This window comes from Ceratotherium simum, chromosome 1 (genome assembly GCF_057802395.1).
Source record: "Ceratotherium simum simum isolate JZ-2026a chromosome 1, ASM5780239v1, whole genome shotgun sequence".
Taxonomy (NCBI): Eukaryota; Metazoa; Chordata; class Mammalia; order Perissodactyla; family Rhinocerotidae; genus Ceratotherium; species Ceratotherium simum.
Window position 1 is genome coordinate 104,797,650 of NC_141900.1, and position 27,905 is coordinate 104,825,554.

The 27,905-nt window shown below is 53.3% G+C and overlaps 1 protein-coding gene across 2 annotated transcripts in view; it reads right to left on the reverse strand.

Moving 5' to 3' along the window:
• PRKAG2 (protein kinase AMP-activated non-catalytic subunit gamma 2) overlaps window positions 1-27,905 on the reverse strand; it is a 275,959-nt gene that overhangs the window by 172,368 nt on the left and 75,686 nt on the right. For both annotated transcript variants that reach the window (XM_014787605.2, XM_004430594.3), the window contains exons 2-3: window positions 26,830-26,901; window positions 18,841-19,120 (exon numbers count right to left, since the gene is read on the reverse strand). In XM_014787605.2, coding sequence (XP_014643091.1) covers window positions 18,841-19,120; window positions 26,830-26,901 — 352 coding nt within the window. The remainder of the gene's footprint in view (window positions 1-18,840; window positions 19,121-26,829; window positions 26,902-27,905) is intronic.

Sequence of the window (27,905 nt, forward strand, 5' to 3'; positions counted from 1 at the left end):
TGCCTCGTTCGTTCATCCACTCGTTGCTTCCTTCCTCCATTCAAATGGCCCCTCCGATGTAGGACAGTGGAGCAGAGAACGGAGGTGAGGGGCAATCTGCGAGAGAAGCCGCTGCAGGTGCCCCGAGAGGCAGACCTGAGATGGAAAGTGGTACGCAGAACGCCTATTAGGGAACGCTCTTGGGATCAACATCAGAGACAAGGAAAGGCAGGAGACAGGATAGGGCCTGGGACGAAGCTGAGGGGCAATGCAGACCCAGCGAGGCCCCTAGAGAGAGTTCCAGAGCTGGGATGACCCCTCAGAGCTGTCCTGAGTGGGGCGAGGGGGCCGATCCTTTATATCCATGCACTGACCAGTTGTGGGGTACAGGCTGGCTCAGGAAGGGGCATGACCCTGTGTGAGGGGCTCAGGGACTGAGCCCCTCATTCCTGAAGGAGAATCTAGGAGGCACAGCACAGCGTCCATCACCAGGGTGTTCCAAGCAGAGGGCCTGGAGGTGGGACGAGTTCGGCATTTTCAAGGACCAGGAGTGTAGGATGCCAGGCAGGCACGCTGTGAGACGGTCAGGGGGAGCAAAGGGCCAGGCCGTGGGGGAAGTGACAAGACTTCAGATTTTAACGTAAGCGTATTGGGGAGGCATTGAGGGTTGAAAAGGGGATGAGATGATTGGATCTATGTTTTAAAACAGGGGCACCTGATCTTGCCAGCCACCTGCTTTTATAAATAAAGATTTATTAGAACACAGTTTACCTTTCGTCTGTGGCTGAGTAGTTGCAACAGAGACCAGGTGGCCCGCAAAGCCTAAAATATTTACCATCTGGCCTTGTACAGAAACATCTTGCAGACCCATTTTAAAAGACTCTCTCCTTGCGTCGTCTCCCAGGCAGTCAGACAGTTCCTACGGGGTCCGAGGCCCCTCGAGACCCCCCCGGTTCTCACTCCCACGTTCACACCATTCAGTTTAAGGGTTGTGTACACATGCTTTTGCATTAGTAATACACATTTATATATCACCTGTCTATGCCAGGAGGCTCCTCCAGGTGGCTCTCAGGGCCTCCGGGCAGGAGTAGGCTACCTCGAACACTGAAGTGACAGTCCCCGGTATCTCTGCCAGTGTCGGGAACAGCATGTCCAGCCTCCACCTCAGCACTGGCCCTGCCTAACCTTGTGACGAGGATCCCATGCATGCCGCTCAGCATCTCAGCACTTCACTGTGTTTACAGGGAGGAGGACACCATACAGACGAGAGTCCAAAAGACAGTGGGTTTACTTGAGAACAAAAAGTGTGGAAGAAAAGAAAATCAGGAACAGGAGGCCAGAAGACAGGGTGAGAGGGGCAGGCTGGCGTTCTGGAGAGGATGAAAATGGTGAGTGGTGGCTGGGTGGGAGAGGCGAGCAGCTGTCTGTCCCAGGGGGACCCGGAAGGGAGGGTTTTGGGGCATTTTGTGTGTGTTATAGGATGAAATTCCCCCACCGGCCACGGACCCTCAGCTTCCTGGAAAGGCTTCAGATTGCTTCCAAGGTGTTTCTCTGAGATGAGGCTTCTTGGAGAGGACACAGCTCTACTCTATTCGGGCTGTGTCCTTGTCCTCTCCCTGCCTCTCCTCCCATCACCCATCTGCTCTCCTCCTCTCACGATCTCCTCCTCCCATCACGCCTCAGGAAGGCTAGTGATCCCCGCACTCCCACCGCACTCTCCGCCGCTCGGGCATCAGCACCAGCCACACAGGGCCCAGGCCTCCTCTGAGAGTGGGGAGCGAACCCACCCACGCACAGGGCACGCCAATGATGCTCAGTGAGCATTCCTCAAACACAGGAATCCGCAAATGAGGAGGCAGTGGGCTGGACCGGGCGTCAGGGACGTCCTAGAGCCCACTCCTTCTGATGGAGGTGCCACCAAAGTTTTACCGTGAACCTCTCTGCTTCCTGTCACCACAGTGCTGGGAGTGCGCCTGATGGCCCATCACTGCATCCCAGGAGCCGAGCATGGCCCCAGCACATGATCACTCAGGGGTGTTCACCAGGGGGCTGGGACCTTGCTGCTGGCCCTCACTCCCTCTCCTCACGGGTCCCCTGCTCCGCTGGGCACTCAGAGGGCTGACTGCAGCCTCGACGCCCAGGCTCCCTTCTCAGCTGGGTCTGGCTCTGGGGGAGGCAGAGGCCTTGGGCAGCATCTCTGGCTGTGGCTGCAGCCCCTCTGGCTCCTGATCCTGCCAGACCAACTGTGGCTCCTGGTTCCAGCTTCCACAGGTCACTGCCCCCACCCCTGTGCTGCCTTCCTCCCTTCGCCTCTGCCACCTAGGGAGGCGGAGGGTCTGTCACCAGTCTCCGTTGGCCTCCCTGCCTCTCTTTTGGCTTCTCAGCTCCTCCCTCACCTTTATAACCATAGAGTCATTAAGTTCCATCTGTTTGAAATAATAGAGTGGTTCCGTCCTGCTGGCGGACCCTCACTGACGGGTAACATGAATACCCTTCTAAGAGAAGATTGGGAAGGTGTCAGCACGTAGGTTCTACAGAGTAACGGCCTTGAGTTCCAGACCCAAATGCTGCAGGACGCAAATCCCTAGTCTGACCCCACTCTACACTTAGGTGCTGTTGGCCCCACAGACGCTCTCAGGCTGTCAGGCTCCCGATGGGGTGGTTCTGTGGGCCAGCTGAGGCAGCGAAGCCCTTGGCCTGTGAATGGAAGACTCGGAGGCTCTAAATTGAAGTGTTAAAAGCCCGAGTTCATTCCTCCACACACAGTACAAAACCTTTGGCATTTTATGAGAAAACAGACTTTTATTTGAAAAATAAACTCAGGTTGCTGGGAGAGAAAGGAAGAGCTGTCTGTGATCCAACACAGAGATGGTGTGAAAGGACCAGGAGTTTTACAACTTAAATAAACTTCTCTGGAAAGCTCATTTGAATTTCAAACGGCTCTCCTAACCTCCTCTGATCCAGATCCACAGACAAAGGAGCTGGGTTTAAAGAGCTGAGATGAAACTAAACTACTCCAGGTTCAAAGTCATCCAGGGTGGAATTTTAGTATTTTAACTACGATCAGAAAACTAAATGTATTCTGGGTGTTTCAAGTACCCAGGACCTCGGCCACAGCTGCAAGCTGGTCTTAGAAACAGACGGTTCCAACGTCTACCATTCCACATCTCTGGCAAAAACCCAGCGCTTCCTTCCACCCCACTGATTCTCAGTGCCCTAAAAGTTCCCAGCCAGACTCGCTTCGCAGGCATTCCAACCCCTCCTGCTGTTTATGACCATCTAGGGCGGTGTTTTCAGCAGCGGAGTCACACCCCTACCCCCCACCCCTGCCCCGTCATGAAACCAGCGGCGGGGTCAGATAAGGCACGCGTTCAAAACAAACGCGAGTCGAATGGAAACAGAACATATAGGCCAGGGTAAATACTGTTTCAGGAGAAACGGGTTTTAGTCGTATGTGCTGGGTCACGACACAAAATGTATTTCTTCCCGGGGGCTGCGGTCAGTCTCCAACCACTGCTGGGATGAAGTTCCTTGTGATGAGGCCTCGTCTCACTGCCCCCGGGGCTGACGGAAGCTCCCTGGGACCCAGGGTGTGTCTCCACCTTTTCCTTTCTGCCTGCTCTACAGACACCGCGGACATCAGTGGAATCAGGGCAGGTGGCTGTCCAGGTCAGCGATTTTCAACGCCCTTTCTCTAGCAGGACAAAGATAACGTCCCAGTGCCCAGCGGGGCCGACCTCTATCGGTGTGGTCACTCGGTGTGGACTGCTGCCCACGTAGGACAAGATGCCACTGCTTGCTCAGTGGAGGGCCAGCTGGGAAATGCCGCCCTGTCTCACCCCAAGAGCCATCACCACCGGGTCATGGGGTTCTGGGGAGATAACCGCTTCCACAGAAACTATTGGTGGCACCTGATTTTGATGCTAGAAACCTCTTCTCAGCTGTACGCTAAACGTGTTAACTACCCCGGAGTTTGTCGCCTTTAACTTCTAACACCTTAGTTTGAATATTTTTGCCAGAACCTTCCCTGAAAGGCGGTTTTGGTCTGAGGGAGGAGGGAAAATCACAAGAGCGCTCCAGCTCTCAGTGCCAGGAGCCCCTGGAGGAAGACGACAGAGAGGGAGCTCCAGGGCGCCTTCTCAGTGCCGACCAGGGCCAGCCCTTTGCTTGCAGGTGACGAGAGCCTTCCATCCGCCATCCAGACACACCTGCACATGGGAGGCGTTCTCAGCCCAGAGCCCGGTGAGGGCTTCTGACCTGGCTACCTTCCCAGGAGGGGCTCAGGCTCAGGCTCGTGTTGCCTGAGGCTCTGCCTGGCTGGGGGGGGGACCTGGTAGAGCGTGGGGAAGTAAGAGGCAAGCACGTGAAACACTGAACACCCGATGTTCCCAAAGACAGAAGGGAACAGATGCGTCTCACCATGGAACATAGGCTGTGCAGATACTCCAAGTGAGAGTCTTGTTTCGGGGCTCTGGCAGACTGCTCCAGCAGATAAGGCCTTCTGGAGAAGGCAGGGCTTGAGGAGGTCTCAGAGGAGGCGGGAGACCATCAGAATTGAACTCTAGGTCCCTTCCAGTGGCCCCCAGGTGGTCCCCCCACTTCCATCTCTACCGTCTCTCTCTGCACAGTAGCCAGACTAATCCTTCAGGAGTGTAAGTCAGCCCCTCAGCATCACCTTCCAATGGCTTCCAGATCACTCCATGAAAACCTGGAATCCTGCCCTGGCCTGCAAGGCCCTACCCACCTCTCTGATGTCACCACACTTCCCCTCCCCCTTGGTTCTAGCCACACTGACCTAACCCTGAAGGCTCAGAGGCTGCCCCTGCCTCAGGACATTTGCACTGCTCTTTCCTCTGCCAGGCGTACCCTGCGCCACACATCTGCCTGGCCACTCCCTGGCTCCATCCCATCCCTGCTTGAATGCCTCCATATCAGCTTTCCTTATTGGTCCCACATACAGCAGTACCCCAACCCTTACCAGGCAACATTGTGCACATGATACATCTTTCTCCTCTTCTCCCCTCCCTAGAATGCAGTCCCCACAAGGGCAGAGCCTCACTGTCCACGGCTGCATCCCCAGTGCCTGGCAACCGCAGGTTCTCATAAACACCAAGGGAACGAATGGATTCAACGTGAGGGAGAGGCTTTAAAAGGCCTGGTCGGGCTGGTCAGGCATGAGGTCGACTGGGCTGCTCTGCAACATCAGCTCCCTTTTGTTTGGGAGGTGCATTTGAAGGTGAACACCCCAGGCTAGAGAAACCAGGCAGGGACAGGGGTCCTCCATCTGTCCCCTGGGCAGGGCCAACCTGCCGCTGGCATGAGGCTCAGCACACGAGGCTGTACTGCCCCCTGGTGGTCACTCAGCCACAAAGCCAGAGAAGCCCCAGGAGGTGTGCGGGGCCTGGCAGGGCTGTTAAGGGGACCCAGAGCTACTCTCTCACCTCCACATTTTTCTGTGGGAAATCAGATTCAAATGAACACTCAGAATAGAAAGGTGAAAGGGGGACACATATTAAGCCCATCTTGTCTCGAATGTGGGAGAGATTTAATACGGACCCTTCCTTCTGCTCTGGGGTCCCAGGTCGACCAGCTGCCCCAGGACTTGGGCTCTAGTGGGGATGGCCAGCCCTTCAGAGCCTCTTGAGTCATCAAGACTAGGGGGATCTTCTCAAAATAAAAGTTTTTTAAAAAGGAAACTAAGTGGAAGCAGTGGTACAGAAAGAACACAGAAAAAGTGCATTTACAGAAGGCAGCCCTCAAACTAAGACCTCGCCAAAAGCCGGCCCGAGGAACTGGCTTATCCACTTCATAGAGGTGCGTTTCGGAACAGAAAAGCCGGGACTGACGTACGTGATGAGGCCTTTGCTAATCTGCACTGAGCGTTTCCTCTGCCTGGAGGCCTCCGCACGCCACTTTGCTGGCTCAGTCACGGTCACCTCATCAGAGAGGACGTCCCTCACCGTTCCAGCCATACACGAAACAGCCCCCGCCCCACCTGTCCTTTGACCGGCTTTATTTCCCTTCACAGCACAGGGTGGGTGGGTGGGGGTTAAGTCTGCACCCAGCTGACTCCTTGCGTTTTGTTGGCAAGATGTAGGTCCCTGGTTCACCCCCAGGCCAGTGACCCTGCAGCCAGCACCTCCCCCATGGGACAGGGATAATTCCAGCTGAATCAGACCAACCATAACTCAGGCCCTGGGGCTGGCCCTGGAGAAAACCGGGTTCTCTTACGAAGAAAGAGGAGGGATGCGTTACCAGAGCCTGTCACACACTCGGTAAGGAGCAAACTGTGCACTTGGATACATGTAACCAGCCTGGGGGAGGAAGGGCCAAGGGGCAGGGGCAGAAAAGAGAAAGAGGAAGTTGCTGCACCAGCGGCGAGGGCAGCGGGCCCCTGCCCGTGTCTCCTGAGCTGGGGACGCCTCTGTAGCAGGCAGAGAGACATTTCCAAGACAGTGCCTGTGGATGAAGGAGGTGTAGCTCTTTGACACTATTTCACAAAGGTACCCCCACACTATAAAATATGTACATATGTGCAAGGACCAAATAGATAGGCATAGAAAAGATGGTACTGGCGGCTCTTCAGGGCCCCACAGAGGAGCCACCACTGCTAGACAGAGTAATTTAGTGAGGTCAGGGGGGCAGGTCGATTCTTCTCAGAAGCAAAACCTCGGGGTCCTTGGGAAAGGGGCAATGAGACAAACTCTGCTTAGCACCCACTGCGTTTGAGCAGACCAGCTCAGACCAGCTCACACACGTCGACTGTCACTACTAAGCTATGTGACCTGGAACAAGTTACCTGCCTTGTGTCAGGGATAAACAGCTGCCTTGCAGGGTTGCTGCGAGGCAAATGCATGCTCTCTACTTGCAAAATGGAACTTGAGCCCCACTAAGAGCTCACCGCCAGGGCCGGCCCCGTGGCTTAGCGGTTAAGTGCGCGCACTCCGCTACTGGCGGCCCGGGTTCGGATCCCGGGCGCGCACCAACACACCGCTTCTCCGGCCACGCTGAGGCCGCGTCCCACATACAGCAACTAGAAGGATGTGCAACTATGATATACAACTATCTACTGGGGCTTTGGGGGGGAAAAAAAGGAGGAGGATTGGCAATAGATGTTAGCTCAGAGCCGGTCTTCCTCACAAAAAAAAAAAAAAAAAAGCTCACCGCCAAACACTGTGGAAGCTGCAGAAAGGCAGGACCCCCGTGCCACCTTGCTTTATGGTGCAAACAGGACGGTCATGTCCATACAGAGCAGTACAACTCATTGAATAATCCAGAGGGGCCCAGACGGCTGACTCAGGGTGAGGGCAGTTCTGGGAGGACAGACAGCAATGCTGGGGCTGTGAGGACAAATGAGAGGTGTCCCCCAAAGCAAAAACCCAGCAGCCTAATGGAGAACAAAAGCCACTGCGCTCCCTGCAAGCTCGTGCCCCTGGCGCCTCTGCGAGTCCGCTCATCAGCTCTGCCTCTCAGCCTATAAATGTACTCAAGTCTCTCCCCATCATGAAGCCAACAAGCCAATCCAAAACTCCCATTAACTTCAACCCATCCACTTGCTCCCACTTCACTTGCATTTGTCAGGATAGTCTCAGCTGTGCCACAGTAAGAAATGAGCCCCAGATTCTCAGTAGTTTGACCGAAAAAGGGTTTCTCTCTTGCTCACCTCACAGTCCCACACAAGGCAGGCATCTGGCCCTGGCTGCCTTCCCCAGCGAGGCACCAGATCTGGGCTGCCTGCCTCCTGCATCCTCATCACTTCGGCTTTCTCTCCTCCAGCCGTGTAGACGCAGAGTAAAGAACTCACATCGGCTCTTAACTATCTTGGGCAGGAAGTGGCGTCCTGTGCTCTCACTCCCTTGGGTTGAGGCCCCTGCACCAGGTCCCAGCCCAGCTGCAGGGAGGGGCTGGGAGGAGCAGAGGAGCCGTGGCTACTGAGGAGCACCGGGATTCCACCACACCCTCACTCACCTTCCCTTCTGACCCAAACGCCCTGAAAGAAGGCCAAGGTCTCCAACTCCTTGCCTCCCACCCAACCCCAGCACACTAACGCACTTTCTTTCCCTTCCTGGCTACTGAAACTGCTCTCTCGAAAATCACCAATGATTTCGAGGTGGGGCCAGGAGGAACTGGCAGCAGCCGAGATGGCCTCACATCTTCTTTCCCTGACTGGGAAGTGGGGGGCGTCTGAGTCACGTGGCACCTTCCCTCACTGGAAGTACTCGTGATGGAAAGATCATGGGCCAAAGCTGGCTTAGGAAGCTCAGTTTCCTATCTGTTAAATGGTATCACTTTCCCATGGAAGGTCACTGTATCGGTTTTCTGCAGCTGCTCGGAACAAAGTACCACAAACTGGGTACATCAGAAACTTACTCTCTCACAGTCTGGCGGCCAGAGTTGGAAATCGAGGGGTCAGCCGGGCCATGCTCCCTCTGAGAGCTGTGGGGGAATCCTGCCTTGCTCTTCTGGTGGTTGCTGGCAACCCTTGGCGTTCCTCGGCTCGTGGACGCATCACGCCAGCCTCTCCCTTTGTTGTCACGTGGCGTTCTCCCTGTGTGTCTCCGTCTTCACATCGCCATCTTATCAACACCAGTCATACTGGATTAGGGCCCACCCTATTCTAGGATGACTTTATCTTAACTAATTACATCTGCAATGGCTTTATTTCCAAATAAGGTCACATTCAGAGATACTAAGGGGTAGGACTTCAACATACCTTTTTCAGAGGGGACACATTTAAATCCATGACAGTTATAAGGATAAATGAAATTATAGATTTTTATAATCTACCTAACAGTGCCTGAAATAAATTATGTATCTTGCCTAATTCCCCAACTAGCCCTGGCCTGATAACTGAGTGTAATTCCTCCACGACCCTTGCATTCCCGACCCATAGACCCTGACGCTGACTACAGCATTGTGCGACCGCATTAGGTGCCTTCCTAACATGGCTGGACGATTCATCCACTAATCGTTTTGAATGTCTGTTGTGTGCTTTGCCTACAGGATATTAATGTACCTCCAGGAACTGAAACCAACAGCAATTTCAGACTCACCTTCATCTCCTTTTCCTGCGACACCACATGAACAGCAGCACAATGGAGCACCAGACAGAATACTCAGCCCACATCGAGGTCTTCTTTTTTGTGTGTGTGTGTGAGGAAGATCAGCCCTGAGCTAACATCCATGCTAATCCTCCTCTTTTTGCTGAGGAAGACCGGCTCTGAGCTAACACCTATTGCCAATCCTCCTCCTTTTTTTCCCCCAAAGCCCCAGTAGATAGTTGTATGTCATAGTTGCACATCCTTCTAGTTGCTGTATGTGGGACGCGGCCTCAGCATGGCCGGAGAAGCGGTGCGTTTGTGTGCGCCCGGGATCTGAACCTGGGCGGCCGGTAGTGGAGCACGCGCACTTAACCGCTAAGCCTCGGGGCCGGCCCCATCAAGGTCTTCTAAAAAGAACACAGATGCGTCAGTGTGGGGGTGGGGAAGCAGCTGGCTGCAGGTCTCAGTCTCTGTCCTCCAGCATCGCTTATGGCAAACAGCAGCATTTATCAAAATCCGTCTCCTTTTAATCAGGGGGTGGTGGCGGGGATGGTTTCAGGGGGCTTGCAGGAAGACTTGTCAAAAGGAGAGATTCCGGAGTAAAGGGTGGTGAGTGGGAGTGGGAAGTTGGGGGGTGCTGTGGGGGTGGCAGGGGAGGCCCCACAAAGTTCACTTTCCAGAAACCTGTCTCTTCCTCCCAGGTGTCAGACCGTCTCTCAGGACTCCTCACCCCTCAGGTGGTCTGCATTTGGTTCTCTTCCAAACCAGGTCTCCGCTGATCGATCATCTGAGGACACTGAGTCAGAGCGGCTGCCCGTGACACCTGTCTGCAGGCATCCCAGGAGAGGGAGCAGAGCCCGGGTCCCTTCTCTCTGTCTCGCCGCAGACTAAGCCTCTGAGCCGAAACCACTCAGAGGGGAAAGAAAGGGCCCACGATTCCCTAAGAACCTTCTGCTAACAAGAGAGCTGGTGAAACATGCTAGACAAGCCAATGTTCTGGGGGCAGAGCGCGAGGACAGCCGGGCCAGTTAAAAAGATGGAGATACTTCTGCATCAGTCAGTAAATAGCCACGGCCCGGAGACCTCCCTGCCTTCCTGGGACGTCCAACAGCCCACCACACAGCAAGAACAGTTACCCCAGAAGGTAACCCCGGGACAAGGGGCCTCAGGTGCTATGGCCAGAACCCCACCCATCCCCAGAGGTCAGGTGCTGGGCCTTACTGGCTGAGGAGTATTTAGAATATCCTCCCAGCTTAGATTGCCACTGAGGGGTGTGAGGAAAAGGGACAGAAATGACATTAGCGCCAACGCCTCTATGCTGGGTTGCTACCTCTCCGTGCGTTTAGCAAGCCAGGCGTCAACACCTCAGGGCTTCTTCAGGACAAGCAGCATGTCCTCCAGCTCCTCGCTGGCCCTACTTTGCTCACTGAGACTCAAAGAAAAAGGAAAGAAGGATCCAAGTTGAAAACATATTCTCTATTAAAGCTTTTAATGCTCTGCACTCCACTAGGAGTTGAGGCAGGAAAACCATAAACTATCCCAAACCCTCACAATGTGGACGGCGAGACCACATCAGGACACTCCCGAAACACCATGCGGCAGAGAGAAGCGCGGGAGGAGCCGTGTGGCCAAAACAACGCGCTGAGCATCCAGACGCCAACGTGCCCGTCGCTGTGGAGAAGCCAACGGTGGCCACCGAGGAGGTAAGTCTGCGCTCAGCGCCCGGCCCACAACTTCTAAAGCTAATTTACAATCAATGAGAAAAGCAGCTTCTTCATTGTGCTTTAGCCTTTCTACTATTATATCTTCATCTTAAATTTTAACCCAAAACGTTTTTTGCCCAAAGAGATCTCTTTACAGAAGAAAATCACCCTCAAAAGACAAAGATCGCCCATCACCAAGAATGTTCTAAAGAATGGATTATGGCTCTGGAGGCAGTTCTCAAAGAAGACTTTAAAAAATGTGAAGAATTCCTCTTCCTAACTGTTGAAGGAAGAACAAACCGTCCAGAGTTTGCATTCAGACTTCCTTGTTTCAAGAAGATTAGCTCTCCCAGGTCCCGCCAGGCCCGAGGAGCCCAGGCGGAGGGGAGTGAGGCCGCATTCTCCTTCGAATCTCCCATAACCGCCCCGTACAAATCGTGTCATGTCTATACGGGTGGGAAGATGAACTGCCTAACCACCTTGTCAAGTTCCCAGGACTCTTCTCGGGAGGAAGTAAAAGAGCCCGATTTACCCAGAGGCTGGTGGTTACTTGAGGCTGAGCCTCTAGGGCTTCAGGTATTCAGTTTCACAATCAGAACACCACTCTTTGGGGTCAAGCCAAAACAAGGCCTTTGTTTCCAAAGGAAATGTAAATACTCCTGAGAGAAACACCTCCTGAACAAAATGCGCACTTTTTTTTCTTTTTTTTTCTCCCAGGAGGTTTGGATAGGAGCCTGGGAGATAAAATCTTGAATCAAAGAAGAAAGAGGAATTCTTCTAGAAATGTCAGGGAGGTGAGATCTGGGCTTTCTAAGTTAAAATGACTTAACATCAAAGTTTTCACCGGCTAGGAGAACGGACTTAATTCTACAATTCCCTGTCAAGGGGAGCAGTTTATAGACCCTGTGTAAACGAATCTCGGCCAGGTTCAAAAGCATATTCAAGAGAGTTAAAGTTTATGTCCTCATAATTCAGAGGCTGCCTTGTTCCACAAAGAATTTAAGGCACTTTACAAGGACATACAGAATACACGTGGATACCATAAAAGCAGGGCGGCAGAATCGGTGTGAGACCCCTGTGGGGCACGTGACCTGGACGAGGATGGTCTCTTGTCCACAGATGGTCAAAACCATCTACCGGCACTTGAGGTTGGGAGCTAGCCGGCCGATCCCATGTACCTGGGGCATCCGAGTGACTCACTCTGGCTGCGGCACAGAGAATGGATCTAAGGACTCCCCCGAGATTCCTATGCTGAATTTACTTCCAGCAGAAAGCGTACCCCTTTGCCAGCAGAAGACAGGAATCTGGAGAAAGATCACGGAGACCCCGAGCTCCAGAGAAGCTCTCCTGCCTCTGGCCACAGCTGCCAGAAGGTGATGGAAAAGAATGAGCTCCACGGATGGGACTGAGGAGGATTTGTGCTGGTCCCTGCAGGTACAGGTCCCGTAGCAGTCTGAGATGAAGAGTATAAATGGCTTGTCAGAAGGCAACTGAGAACCCACGGGCCGGGGCTGGCAGCCCAGAAAGCAATCGCGGTCTGGTGGGTTGGCGGACCCTGCCCTCACAGAGGTAGCATGGATCCGATGTCAACCTCCTCTAGAGGTGGAGGGCGAGGCCCGATGATGGACAGACATCCATGAACACTGGAAACAGCTGGAGGGCTGCAAGGAGCCAAGACTCGGGCTTTAGTTGCAGGCTCTTTCGTGTGCAGGCTGGAGGGAAGCTCTCTGCTGGCAGAACTCCTGCCTGTGGCTGGAGAGGGAGTGTTTGTTATTCACGTTTATGTTTTGGAAGTGATTATCTGCATGTGGTCAATTTTAGTTCATCCTTCATTTTGTCTGATCTTTGTCGTGCTTATCTGACCTGTAGAAACTTCTTAGTGACCACGGGCGATGCCTGGTAGTCAGAAGCAGCAGCGGCCTGAGTTTGAGAAAGCCTTGAACAGCAGGTGAAGTTGCTGATGAACGAATGTAAGAGGTTTGTTGGATGCCTCCGAGGTGCCAGGCACTGTTCTAGATATGGAGAAAAGAGCCTGGAACAAAACTAAGTCCCCCCTCGCCCCCTACAAGAGAGCTTACAGTCTGGTGGGAAAGATGGACAAGTAAACCAGTAAATAGACAGTATTACCTGTGGAGAAACAGTGGTATCATGCGGAGGGAGAGTGCTTCTACTTCGTACAGGCACTAAAGGAATTCTTCTAACGAGGTGGGTCCTCTCAGGAGGTCTCTGGGAGGTTGAGAGGGGCAGAGTGGGAGCTGGGGATGGGGTTGTAGCTCCCACAGTAATGCTTCTTTGAATGTGCCCCCATCCCTTTCCCACTGTCCTACTCAGCACAGCAACGGGGCTTCAATCTTTTGTGTCACTCTCCAGAACTCTCCCAAAAATCCCTAACTCAAATCCATCTTCTGGAGTCTTCCTTTCGCTGACCCGGACCCCAACATGCTTCTATGCATTTCGACAGTCCTCTGCCTTTTGAATATAAACCCATCTAGCTCTTTTCCACTCAGATCAAAGTACAAAAGCTCTGAGAACCAAGCCTGCAACCTTCCAAGGATGGCAGGAAAGGTTTGAACATCAACATTACATTTATAAACATATTTTGTACACTTTACAAAGGCCTGACACCCCAAGTTTAAGATAGTCACCCATTTGGGGGGACATTTTTTAAAACATTTAAACCTTTGCTCCATATGGAAATTATTTTGGTGTAAGGAATGACCAAGGAACCACCACCTCTATTTTTCTTCTTCCTAAACGACTAGCTAGTTGTCCTCTCATTGGCTTATATAGTCCTAAAATCCACTCCTTTAAAGCAAAGTCTCAGGGATTTTATCTGGGATAAAAGTGGATTCAGGAGTTAGACCACCTGAGTTCAAATCTCGGTTCTACTACCTACCAGCTGTGTGGCCTTTGCTCAATGACTTACCCCCTCTGTGCCTCAGTTTCTACTTTGATAAAAATGGTAAAAATACTACTTCATAGAGTTTTCATGAAGATTAAAACAATGACCACATACGATGCATTTACAATGCACATAGGCATTTATAATTATTATCAATGATTAGGGAGGAAAGTTTAGTAACATGAAATTAAATCCTTCTTGAGGTCCTGCCTTGCTGACTGTGCAAGATTGTTTTTGCTTTTTAAAAGACTTTGATTATTTGCAGGTCATGAACATCCTGCCATGCGCTTTCCTTTCCTCGTCTCCTAAGGCCAGATCATCCCCAATCAAGTTGTAAAAAACCTTTTTCAGATAAAGATTCACTGTTTTCTGGAAGCTTCCATGCCACACGGCCACTTAAGACTTCTTGAGATACTAGACAAAGTCTAAACATTTTAGACTCTGTGGGCCATATGGTCTCTGATGCAGCTGTTCGATCCTGCTGCTGCGAAAGCAGCAGCAGACGAGAGAAACAAAGGGGCGGGACTCAATTTCGACAAAGCTTAATTTACAAAAATGGGTGGTAGACCGGATTTTTCCCTGGGCTGTAGTTTGCCAACCACTGCACTGGAGGAAGAGGCAGGAAAGCGGGTTTCTGTTTTGGTTGGGGTGACTGACCGCGATCACCAAAGGGAACTACACAGTGCTACCACACAGTGAGGCTGGAGGGAGTCTGATGAAAACCCCCGAGTCTCCAAGACGTTGAATCAACATGCCACTGGACCAGGGGTACATATTAGTGAAAGACTACAGCACTCCATACAAGTAGGCCCTCCAAGAGATAAGACCCTTCTAGAACAAAGGTCTGGTTCTCTTCCCTGGGCAAAGAGCACCAGCCAGCCTAGGTGCTTGCTGGTCCCAACACCAGATGCAGCATCTGGAACTGTGGCCTCCATCTGTATCCTTTTCTCGATCTTGGAGTGTCTGAAGATTGAATGATCTCCTTTTCCTTTTTTATTTCCCCTTTGAGAATGATCGTGATCATAACTTTTCTCTCTCTGCTTTCTTTCCCCCTAGTAATAGATAACAATGTTTATCAAGCGTGGTATAGATCAGTGTCACCTGGGGAGCTTTCCGTACCTTTAGATTCCACGTTCATTGTGTGGGCCATAAGCCACGGAGAGAAAGACAGGATGCAGACAGAACTTGAGGAGAAATGGGCATTATCTTGAGACTGAGGACTCGGAAAACAGTCCATTGCAGCGACATCCTTAGTTGTGATGGTTGAACACGATGCTGGGTGGCCTCCCACTGGGGAAGCAGCGAATACACTTACAACTGTGTGGAGGATGAGTGGACCGAATGTGATGAGGGCATCTTTGTAAAAATGGGAGGTTGCGTGTGTGCATGCATGCCAGGCAGTGGAGGAGGAGAGCGTGTGCACCCATGCTGGGCAGTGGGGGAGAAGAGCGTGTACACACATGCTGGGCAGTAGGGGAGGAGAGTGTGTGCACATATGCTGGGCAGGGGGGGAGGAGAGTGTGTGCACGCACGCCGGGAAGAGGAGGAGGAGAGTGAGTGCACACATGCTGGGCAATGAAGGAGGACAGTGTGTGCACCCATGCTGGGCAGAGGAGGATGAGAGTATGTGCACGCATGCTGGACAGTGGAGGAGGAGACTGTGTGCACACATGCTGGGCAGAGGGGGAGGAGAGCGTGTGTATGCATGCTGGGCAGTGGGGGAGGAGAGCGCGTGCACGCATGCTGGGCAGTGGGGGAGGAGAGCGCGTGCACGCATGCTGGGCAGTGGGGGAGGAGAGCGCGTGCACGCATGCTGGGCAGTGGGGGAGGAGAGCGCGTGCACGCATGCTGGGCAGTGGGGGAGGAGAGTGTGTGCACGCATGCTGGGCAGTGGGGGAGGAGAGCGCGTGCATGCATGCTGGACAGTGGGGGAGGAGAGTGTGCACACATGCAGGGTTGCCAATGGGACCTCTTCTCTGGGAACTTCCAGCCCATGTGCTGGGTGGGTTCTTGGTTATTCTGCTTTGGCTGCATGATTCTGCACCCCATCCCCCAATAACTGATGGTTTGGAGATCCTAACTGGGCTAATCAGATATCCTATAATGAGGAGTTTAAAATGGTAAGTGGAGAGACACAAAGACTAGGAATTCTCTGGATCTCATGGAAAGATCTATGAATTCTTGCTGCCAAGGCCCCCAGAGCCAGCCTGGTTCCTTCCCCTTCTGGGGCCTGAGCGTTCAGCTCTTCTTTGAATTCCATAGATATCCCCAAATCCTTCCAATAAATTGTCTTCCTTGTTTTAAACAAAGTGATGTGACAGGAAAAGGATAGGGACCAAGAATGGATTCAGAAATAAGGATAAAAATGCATCCCTCAATGCCCCTCATACAAATTGGGTTCTAAGATTTCTAGCAGGCAATGCAGGCAGGGAAAACCGGGTTGTTACATGATTAGTGTCCATTATAGATAAAAACAATCCAGTTACCCAGAAGTACAGCTATTCTGGGTACCAAGACCAGACAGGAAATTTCTCCCAGCGGCTTTGTGTAACGAATAATGTCTTTATAACATCCCTCCAATGGACACAGCAGGTTTTATGGGCTGTTTCTTATAAAGACCCTCCATACAGGCTGATGGCATTACTCTCAAGCTCAATTTTGTGAAATCAGTTCTGGGGCGGCAGGGAGCAAAATATAGTCTGGGCACCTTGATCCAGGAATAGATTCAAGTATGAGGAAAAGCAGATAGCCTGTATACCCTCCACGCAAGCCTCATGCCAAGCACAACTGAAAAATCCTGAGGCAAAGAGCCCAGAGACCCTCCCAGTGAAGTAGTGCACGCTCCACCTGGATGTAGGCCTGCACCTTCGCACTTCATCAATGGCAGGGCTGCCCGGGTTGGCTCCCATTTAGAGAAAGCCAAGGACCTGGGCTCAGTGGTTCAGGGGCAAGAGCACAGGCAGCTGTCCTGGGACCAGGCCTACCCTGGTCTGAGCACCCCCTCCCAGAGAGCTTCTCTGAAGAAGCCAAGCCCCCACCCCAAACTAATCAATGCTTGTCTTTATGAGCAGCCACAGCCATTCCATAGCCTTCCTGAGCCCAGTGTACATCTGCCTAGCCAGATGGTAGAGAACAGCCTTAACAAACTATGCCTATTCCACAGCATCTTCTAAGACAGACCTTTGAAACTGGGTATTTTCTGGCTAAGGACACTGAAAGGCCTTTTAAAATACTGAACAGAAAAAGGCAGCATGGACTCCTGCTTCCCGGGGAGGGGAAAGTCTTACCCATCTTCACTACCCCACATCCCACCTGCAGCTCTCCCAGACCTCCCAGACCCCGTATCTTGGCTGCTGTTCTCTGCCTTCAGAAACCACCCTGGTCTTAACCACTCTGTACTCGCAAACCCTCTACATCCCCAGCCAGTGACGCGAATTGCAGATCTTGGCTTTTCCTATGTAACCTGTGTGCTGAGTTGGACAGTGCTCCCCAAAATTCATGCCTTTCCAGGAACCTCAGAATGTGATCTTATTTGGAAATAGGGTCATTGCAGATGTAATTAATTGAATTAAGATGAGGTCATCCTGGAGTAGGGTGGGCCCTTAATTCAATATGACTGTTGTCCTTATAAGAAGAGGAGAGAAACACACAGACACAGAAGGGAAAACACCATGTGATGATGGAGATGGAGGCAGAGATTGGAGTGATGCTTCTACAAGCCAAGGGACACCAAGGATTGCCAGCAACACCAGAAGCTGAGAGAAAGGCCTGGAACGGATTCTTTTCCAGACTCTTCATGGGGAGCACGGCCCTGCTGACATCTTGATTTTGGGTTTCTGGCTTCCAGAACTGTGAGAGAATAAATTTCTGTTGTTTAAGCCACCCAGTTTGGGGTACTTTGTTATGGCAGCCCCAGGACACTAATACAACCTAGTTCTATTGTAACCAACACAGGCGTGACGCCACCTTTTCAGAAACAGGACACCCTGATGTAGGTCTGGTCTGAGTTCCCTCCTCCTAGAGGCAGTGCATGATGGAATATCTGAGAATTTCAGGATCCTGGTCAAGGAAACTGGAGATGCTCTCGAGGGCAGTAGGACATCAGTGCTAGGACACACCTCCCTATGGGGCTTCGTCAATATAGTTCCCACTGCATGTCACCCTCTAATGTCTGCGTGAGGACCACTTTGTCATATACATTTGTGCATTTACATTTAGGTTCAGTCATCATGGAAGACAACTTTAGGGGTACTAGGAACAATACCTCACATCACCAAAAAAATATTAAAGAAGAGAGCACCTCCTCCCCCTTCCTTATAACTCGTAGAGACTGAAATTGCACCCTGGGGCCTGGCTTTGCAGACCAAGTATAGCTCTAACCCACAGGTCTTGAGTGCAAATGCAGCCTGGAAAGACAGAAAGACAATCCCAACCTCTGCTGCCCCAGGGCAAGTCTGTTTTCCAAACCATTGTCTTTCCAAATGGGAACTTTCTACGTCATCAGAAAGAATTGCAAAGAGTAGAGAGATGCACTAAGACACAGGAAAGGAGGAAATAAACTCCACCTACTTTACGGTGTGCCTTGTATATTTCCAGTTACGATCGACGGTGCTCAATTGAGAATATTTTATCCAACTACTTTAGGTCACAAATACTCATGAGCCTAAAGAACTCTCTCTTAAGCACACATGTCCTTCCGTTGTTGCTCTAGCAAATCAACCCCAGTTGCCCAGGACCCAAAACAGAAAGTCAAGATCTGCCAGAAACAGGTGCACTCAAATCCCCCAAATACCAAGCCACAGGCACTGGGGCCACATTGGGCAGACTAGAGCGAGGTCTGGGCCCTCTGGCCCTGGGCATGGGCTGAACCTTAGCCTCGCACTACTACTGTGTTTCAGAGAGGGCTGGAGGCCAATGTTTCATGTGGCTGTCCTTACGAGTCATACCGTGAGTATCCGGATGTTTACAGTCAACCCCGTGGGCCATGCCACACCGGATGGATTAGTGTAGGAAGAAAGTGACAGGTGGAAACTGACATTGTTCTGGAGAGAGATTGGTTCTCGGGGAATAGACACAGACACATGCACTCAGCACCAAGCCACTAACAGCCACCCGGCCAGCTCTGGGGCCCTGCAGGTGGCACTGTGGCCAAGTGGCCACAGGAAGGTCCCCCGCATCCCGGCACCCACCTGAAACAATAGCATCAATGTCTTACTTTTTCTGGAGCGGGAGAAGAACCTGATGCCCCCTGGCGAGGTAGACGGGTTGGAGTTGGGGGAAGACTCTTTGGATGAGGAGCGGAAGATCCCGCTGAAGCTCATGCGGCGTGGGGAGCGCGGTGGGGACTCCTGGTAGGAGAATGGGAACACAGTTTTGGGAGAGCCGGGGCTGGTCTTGGGCCTCACGGGAGCAGACACGGGGCTGGAGGGCCGCTGCTGGGGGCCCCTGGAGAAGAACCCTTTGGAGGGGCTGCCAGAGCTGAAGGGGCTGTCCGCCTGTGGAGAGACAGATACATGGACAAGGTCACTCCGAGTCCAGGCACTCAGACCTCGGACCTGTCACTATCGCACCTGTCCCTCCCAATGTCCTCTATCACTGAATTGCTTCTCCATGGCACCCTGCCTGAGAAACAGTCCTAAGCTCTTCTACAAACAGAGGTGGCCACCAGTGGTCTGGGGGAAGGCCTGACCCAAGGACGGCCATCCACAGGCTGCTCAGCACCGCCCCGAGGCCCATGACCCCGGTCCAGCTCTCTGGAAGGGGCCTCCTGGAGGCGGGGAGGGGGACAGGAAAGGCAGTGATGATGGCTTGAAACAGTGCACCTTCCCCTTTATCCTGTCCGCGAGTCTGTCTCCGGGCCCTCACATCTCAAGACCTCACATTTGTCCTTCTTGAGGTCTGACTATGCTGGAATAATATTCTCTTGATTCTCTTTGAAGGAAGAAACACAAATCACTGTGATCTGAAACACAGTGGGCCTGGGCCTCCATCCCGAAGGGACCCTGGTGCTGGGAGGTGATGAATTTTTCACCTTGAGGCTGCTTGGGCATTGGAATGACCAGGATTGCTGACAGAGGTCAGGAAGAAAGTTAACAAGCTGAAAACCTCTGAGGCTCATTCACCGATGACTTGAAATTGTAGTTATGGTTTGAAAAATGATTGGACTCGGTAACTTTAAGCAAAGGCCACAACTCACAGACTTCGAGGAATAACGAATGTACTGTGTTGGTGGGTTTAGGAGTCTGAGTGCCTGGGTTTGACCCTGGCTCGCCCCTCACTGGGCCATCCCAGGCATTACTTAGTCTCGCTAAGCCTCAGTCTCCTTCTGGGTTAAACGAGGAGTCACACGGTCCCTCAGAGCTGTCTGAATGGACATGGGCACGGTACCTGATACGTGGGAATCACACTCTGTACATTAAACTGCTGCCATCTAACTGGTAAACCCGTAACCTAGGAGCCAGAAGGACCTCAGGGCCGACCTAGATCTGTAGCAGGAAACAAGCAACTTGTTCACAGGGCTCAGGGGGCAAGGATGAGGCCTGGGGAATTGTCCAGCACACTGAGACCTAGGATTCCACACGGCTGGTGACCACAGGCATGCCGAGATCATGGGTGAGAGCACCCCCTCAGAGGCAGCACCTGGTCCACATTGGGTGCCTGTCCGGACCTGGGACCCCTGTGAGTTCTTCCACCACCAGGGGGCACCCCCAAACCGGGCTTTTGGTTCCTTAAAGGATGCGATGCCCTCTCGGGGGCGCCACCTTCAGTGACCCTCAGCCACATGTCCACTTCTCCCTGTGACTCTCCACCCTATACTGAAGGGCCAGTGTGGCCGTAGGGAGGTGCACAGCCTGGCTCTGTGCCGAGCCCTGTGTGGAGTGGGCTTCTGAGGCAGAGAGGCCATGAGCTACAAGAGCCATACAACTCAAGCTCACCTCTTATAGAGAAGTTCAAGTTTTTCTCTTTCTAACCATTTAATATAAAAAGCATTTAGACCGTCTCTAGAATACTCGGTTTTGCCACCATCCCACCTACCTGTGGGACTCGGGCTTTCTGAAGTTTTCCGATTCCTAAGATAATTAATAAGAAGCAGCTCTTCAAGTGGTGGGCGATGCTTTTGTGGACATGGGGTGGGGAGTCGTAGGAACAGAACAAACAAGGAATGGGCATGACCCCACAGCAGGGTGGTAGAAGCAGGGATTCTGGAGACAGAGACCAGAGTTTGAATCCTGGCTCAGTTTCTAGCAATGTGGATGAATGACTTAAGCTTCAGGGTCCCCATCTATCCAACGGGGGTAGCAGGCCGACTCACAGGTTGTGAGGATGACAGGATAAACTACAAGGGAAGCAGCTGGCACAGGTCCTGGCATATAGTAAGAACTTCTCACATATGTGGTCAGCTCTCATCATCATGAACTTGGTACTAATAGATCCTTGGTATCTGTGGAACGTCAGAGAGGCCGGGCTAAATTACAGAAAGACACCACATGTGGTGTAAGAACCTCATCCTCCTTTGAGGGGAAACCACGAAGGTTCTTCAGCAAGCAAATGGCACTGTCAGATCTATTTAGAGTAGACCATTCTGGCAGCATCTCACCGCCATCCACCAAGGGCCACTGAGCCCGAAGCGAGGAGAAGGTGCTGGCTGGCGGCAGAGTGAAGGTCACAAAGCTGGTAAGTGGTGGGGTGGGACCTCAGGGCCTCAACCCTCACACCATATCCCTCCTGAGAGCAGCAGAAACGCTGGGAGGGGAGCAGTCCGGAAGATGTGAAGTGGAAGAGGAGTCAAGGTCAGGTTTGAGGGCAGAGGCAGAGTCGCGTTTGGGAGCTGCCTGGAAGGCTAACCCACCGACGTCCCCCCGTGCTCACTGTGCTCTTTACCTTGCACGGTGAGCTCTGCCTGGGGAGGGGGAGGAGAGCTGAGCAAACGCTGAGAGTCTATTCTATGGAGGGAACGAGGACGGAGGTAAGGTTAGGGTCCCACGAGATCAGGGAGACCGGCAGGCAAGACAGCCCATGAGAACGAAGCAGATGGAGAAAGTTTCCAGGGGGTGAAGCACCGAGTCAGAGGAGCCCCTGAGAGGGGCTGGGCTGTGGACAGGCCGGTGGGCGGAGGCAGCCCAGAGCGGGAAGGAGGAGACGGAGCGGGAGGCACAGACAGAGAATGGAACGCTGAGCCAAATGCCACCGGAAAGGGCCTTGGGGCCCGTTGGAACCATATTTGATGGGCAAGGGGGAGCCCTAGGCATCTCCTGACTGGGATTCTGTTCCGTACTCAGAATTCTAGGCCAACTGAGTCAGGCACTCGGTCATCAAGCCTGAGGAGGGAGCCCCAGAAAGCAGACCTTCCCCGAAAATGGCCAAACAATGGTGGTCGTGGCCAGCTCAGCCTTCTCCACGGGGAACTACGAGAATAATCTCTCTCCAGACAGTGAGAAAATGAGCCGGCGGATGGAGGACAGCCCCCGTATGTTTCCTGCAGGGCGGGTGGGGTGATCCAGATGACAGGCACCAATTGAAGCCGCCAGGGACAGGGCCTCGCTCATGCCCTTGAGCAAGCCGCAGTTACATGATACTCGGATCAACGTAACTGGAGGATGCCCTGGGTTTGGATGAACAAGAGGGCCCGGAGACTCCCAGGTGTGTGCCCGGCTCCACGGGAGCTAATGGGGAGCGGGCACTCAGGCTGTGTGCCGAGCAGCACTCTGCAGGGCCTTTTGTCACGCTGCTGCCGGAGGACAGCTGAGGCGAGGGCCAGGCCGGTGGTGCTTGGCTCTTAGCTGCGTCTCTAAGGACACAGAAAAGAGAAGAGGAATGTTGCAGGTACGTGAAAGTGAGTGGGAAGCCGGCGGGGCCAACTTCAGAAGCGACGGACAGAGCTGGACATCAGGCGCCTCCTGGGAGCTTGAGGGAAATGGGCCGGACGAAGGAGGTCACAGGTGAAGGGCACCAGGAAGGGGAGCCCGAGTAAGAAGAAATCTCAAGATGAGGGTCACTGGGTCAGGGAGACCTTCCCTGGGAGCCTCACTCACGCTGGGGAGGCAGGGGGAGCACTCAGGTGTGGAGCTGTGGGGTGGGCACTCAGGGACCCAGTGAGCTGACCCTGGGCAGCTCCGGTGTGAGGCAGCGGGTGGTCCAGACAAGAGAATACCAGAAAAGAACTGGTATTCTCAGGAGAGGAGCCCGAGGAACAGTGTGCAGAGTCAGCCTGGACAGAAGCACCCGAGTCGTGTCTAAAGCCCAGCCAAATGCAACGTTCCCTATGGTTCTGGTAAACGGGACATGGGTGCACCTCTCCACGGTGCCCTAAAGCGGCTGTGATGTGCTGCTGTCACAGCGCATTCCCAGACCTCCCTTGAGCACTTGCCCTGTGCCAGGCACCGTTCTAAGTCTGCTACGTAAACGAGTGCCTTTAATCCTTATAGAGAAAGGTGAGCACCGTCATGACCGAGGTTTGCCAACGGGGAGACGGGTTCAGAGAGAATATCTTGTCCCAGGTTACATGGAAGGTAAGTCGTCAGGAAAGATGAAGAGAGGAGCTGAGCTCCCAGTCCCAGGATCAAGGACACAAACAGGAAAACCCGTGGTCATTTATTGGGGGGAGGGGCCCGGGCACTCCACAGACTGCCCCCCGACACCAGGCCATGCTGGCTGACCTGGGGTGATTGCAATGGTGTTGAATGATCCCCCAGATGTCGACTGGCACTGCCCTTCCTCCAGATGCTGGCCCGGGAGCCACATGCCAGAGCTATGCAGATTCAAAGTGACCAGAAGCTCCTGCACGGAGACGTGTTATGTGACAAAGAGCTGCCTCCTCTGGGGGGAGGTGGAGACTTGGGAGATCCTGCATCAAATGATGGTCAGGAATGCCAGGTTGGCGTCCTCAAGTAGCCAAGAAAACCTATCACGGGGAGTGCAGATGTAGCCCACCCATTTAAGTCTATGTGGGCACCCAGAATGCGGGGCGGCGGGGGGGGGGGGTCTGCCAACTGTCCAACTCATGTTTAGCTTGGTAGCCACCAAAGATTTTTAGGCACCACTGCAGAAGAGGGAAGACTTCCCTAAGAAGATGGGGATCTTAGTCACAGGGTACAAAGATGCAGAGACAAGCCAGAAGAGGCAGGAAGCACTGATGTGGTATCTGTCCAGCTGAGGATACTCTCCTGCATGGCCTGCCCCACTGGCCCCAGTTCAGTGTCCAGAGACAGTGCAACATACTGGGCTGAGCATCAGGCAACCTGGACTCGGAGCAACTCAATTATTAAGCAGTCATATGACCATGGGAAAGTCTTTTTACCATCCTGAAGTCCAGTTTCTTCATTTTACAAATAAAATGTGCTGCATGTGACCCCAAGACCTTTGCACAAGTCTAGGAAGGAAGTCCCAATAATGACAGAGACTAACATTTCCCATCAACCTGGTGGGATGAAGGACGTGGAGTTAGATTTAAGATAGTTTAAACAAAAGTAAGAAATGTGGTTGCGTCTTTAACACTCAAATTCACAGCTGCAAGTTCACACCCATTTACATTTGCGTAAGTGCAAGTGATCCGGAGGCCCTTACATGGGATACGTCATAAAACCACCGAGGTTCCTGGGGGCAGAGTTGTCACGGCCTCCACTGCCTCTGTTCTGCCTGTTCCCAGCTGTCCCTCCTCCTCAGGGACGGCAGTGGCTCCTGCAGCGCCCCCTCCTATCCTCCTGCTCTCACCGCCTCTCTCACCTCCCTCCCATCACCACCTCCTCAGAAAGGGCTAGATGTCAGGAGAACCTAAGCCCCGCTCTCCTTCGCCGGGGTGTTTACAGTTTGAACTGGATCACTAAGAGGAAGGGGTAGAATCTGGCAGGTGGGGAGGGAAGCCCTTCCAAGGCAGTCTGGAAATTACTCTCAGTAGGCAGTCGCCTGACCGCTAGCAAAAGGCCGGCCTCGCGTGAATAGAATTCAAGGTTGCGAGTCTAATGGAAAGGAGAACTCTGAGATGCGAGGTCGGGAGGAGGTAACGTCTGCCCTAGGGGCGGGAGTGGGGAGGCCAAGGAGAGATCATGGGCAACAACGTCCGGGGCAGCCCCACGCGTTCCTCCCCCTCTGCTCCTCCACTTTTCACCCACACCGCTTCCATCAAGGCCCCGTCTCCAGGTCGCATCAGGAGGCCACCAGATGTAGGGACAACTGTCCCCCCAGGTAACTAGGCACTCAGGCCCTTCTGTCTCCTACAGAGTCCACTGCCACGTGCCAGTCTGTCAGACTGTCCGGAACATTCTCTGCCTTCTGGGGAGTTTGGTCTCCTCTCCCAGCCAGACTGACAGGCCGGTAAGGCTATGTCCCCAGACGGCATCATTACAATGTCTCACAAAGTCCTGAGGAAATGCTGGGGGGCACAGCAACCCTTGCAGTCCTTTTCTGCTCAGAACCAACTCGGACTCATTTGTGACAAGGACTTCACTCTGGAACCCTAGGGGAACCACCACCGGGGGCCTAGGGGAAGCCGCTAGCCTGCCAGGAGGGTGACCCAGCCCCGTACCCACTGGCCACGGGCAGCTGTGGGCCCACAGGTCACGGCTCAGACCTCGCCCAGTGGGCTGGGAGCTTGTGGGGCTCCGTCCTGTCCCGCCAGATGCAGGGCCTGAGGACATTTCCAGGCTGGGCCACAGTACCTGCTCATCAGGTTCCCGGTTCAGGGCAGGGAGCTGAGGCCAACTGAGCCCCACACGCCGGAACCAATTTGTTGATTCAGTTGTATACAATTCAAACCCTTAGTGAATAGACTAGTTTTCTCCAGCACTGGAAGTCCTGCCCCAACCCCAGCTCGCAGCACCAGGGCCCCAGCCTTCAGTCTGGCTCTGCATCTCGGCCCATGGACACTGCTCAAGGCACCCCTATGGCTGGGCCTCTTCCCAAAGCCACCTCCCACCAGGGCCGGGGTAACGAGGGACTTGCCACCCCAGATCTCTGCTCCACCCTCACTCTTGACTGCAGGCTGCTCTGACCTCCCCTTTCTTGCCATGGCGACCCCAGCCCTCACGGGATGTGTGCCTCTTCTCGGCTGCCTGACCCTACACAGCCACCAGCCTTGCTGTGACACTGGCTTCCTAAGGAGGAATAACTGACGACTGGGAGAGGGCAGAATGTGGGCTACAGAAAGGAAAGGAAAAGTGGAAAGGAGGACCAAAGGGAAGGAAGGGCTCAGGAATGGGCTAGTGTGGGGGCAAAAAGAGGTGAAGGAGAGAGGGAGGCACTGCGGGAGAATAAGCCGAAAGCCACAGATGGTCTCCAAACCTAGCATTTACTGACGCTTTCAGCCTCTGCTCTTCGCTAATTAGCACCTCTGGCACTTAGCTCATCGTTGATCTTCCGCATTGCCTCTGCCCACTTTGGGGAGTCTGGTGGGCCACTGCGGAGCCCAGAGGGAGAAGAGAGGAGCGAAGCCCAGGAAGCTCTCAAATTGGACAGCCTGGCAAGCACAAGAGGCACGGCCACATGAAGTGGGCCATCCCAGGGTGGGCTCAGCTGCGGCCAGGCGTGACGGTGGGTGAGCAGGTGGGAGCACAGGTGGGAGTGCAGGTGGTTGAGCAGGTAGGAGCATAGGTGGGAGTGCAAGAGGGAGCATAGGTGGATGTGCAGGTGGATGAGCAGGTGGCAGTGCAGGTGGGAGCACAGGTGGCAGCGCAGGTGGGAGTGCAGGTGGATGAGCAGGTAGGAGCATAGGTGGGAGTGCAAGAGGGAGCATAGGTGGATGTGCAGGTGGATGAGCAGGTGGCAGTGCAGGTGGGAGCACAGGTGGCAGTGCAGGTGGGAGTGCAGGTGGATGAGCAGGTAGGAGCATAGGTGGGAGTGCAAGAGGGAGCATAGGTGGATGTGCAGGTGGATGAGCAGGTGGCAGTGCAGGTGGGAGCACAGGTGGCAGTGCAGGTGGGAGTGCAGGTGGATGAGCAGGTGGGAGCACAGGTAGATGTGCAGGTGGGAGCACAAGTGGGAGTACAGGTGGGAACAAAGGTGGATGAGCAGGTGGGAGCACAGGTGGATGTGCAGCTGGGAGCACAGGTGGGAGTATAGGTGGGAGTGCAGGTGGATGAGCAGGTGGGAGCACAGGTGGATGTGCAGGTGGGAGCACAGGTGGATGTGTGTCTTGGGCTCTTGCTGAGGGAGTCCTGCCTCAGTGGCACCTCAAGTGAACTATGAGAAGCTGTGAGAAAGGTGGTCTTACCTTACGAGAAGAGTGCTTTTCTGAACTCTCCAGGTCTCCATCCAGGAGCGGCATGGCAAAGGAACTCAGGTCCTAGGAAGGAAAGAGAGCACGTGGTCAATGACAGTGGCCCTCAGGTGCCCATCTGGCCTTGTCCAGGGACTGCACACAGCTCCACATGTGTATCACTGCCCATTTCCTGAGTCCTCCTCATAAACACCATCCATCAGGGAGGGCTGTGGATGACAAACAGGGTAAAGGGGGGGTGGGACACGCTAGCCCCCTCAGAGATCCTGACCACTCTCCACATTCTCTTCCAGAATGTGAAACCACTACCCCGTCACCCTGGGGAAGAGCAAGGAGGATGAGGCAGGGACTAAAGTCAGGAGGGGAAAGAGCCCAGGGTAGAGCAGCAGAGGAGGGGAAGCCCCATTGGTGCTTTGGGGGCAGCCACCCGACACGCCTTCATCTCATGACACGAACGTGGACCTCGATGAAGTGGTCCAAGGATGTGTGCCTTCCTGGGAAAGACGACAGGGGCCGCGGGGTGAGTGGGTGAGGCTGTGGCAAAACAGTAAAGCCAGATGACACAGTGGCCAAGAGGAATGGCATGGCAGGGGCGGAGCTTGCCACAAACTCATCATGTCTAAAACGAAGGCATCATTTTACCCTCAGCCCTGCTCCTCCTTCCTCCTGTATCTTGCCTGAAACCCCTCCACACCCCAGACACAAACCCCACCTGGGCAGTCCTCAACCCGGAGAAGCTGCCTGAGTCCTTAACCTTTCTTTTTTTTTCTTTCTCCCTTTTTTATTGCAGTAAAATACAAGTAACATAAAATTTACCATCTTAACCATTTTAAGTGTACAGTTTAGTAGTGCTAAGCACATTCACACTGTTGTGTAACCAAGATCCAGAGCTCTTTACATCTTCCCAAACTGAAACTCTGTCCCCATTCAACAACTACTCCCCATTTCCCCTCCCCAGCCCCTGGCACCTCCATTCTACTTTCTGTCTATGAATTTGACAACTCTGGGGACCTCATATAAGTGGAATCACACAATATCTGTCTTTTTCTGACTGGTTTATTTCACTTAGC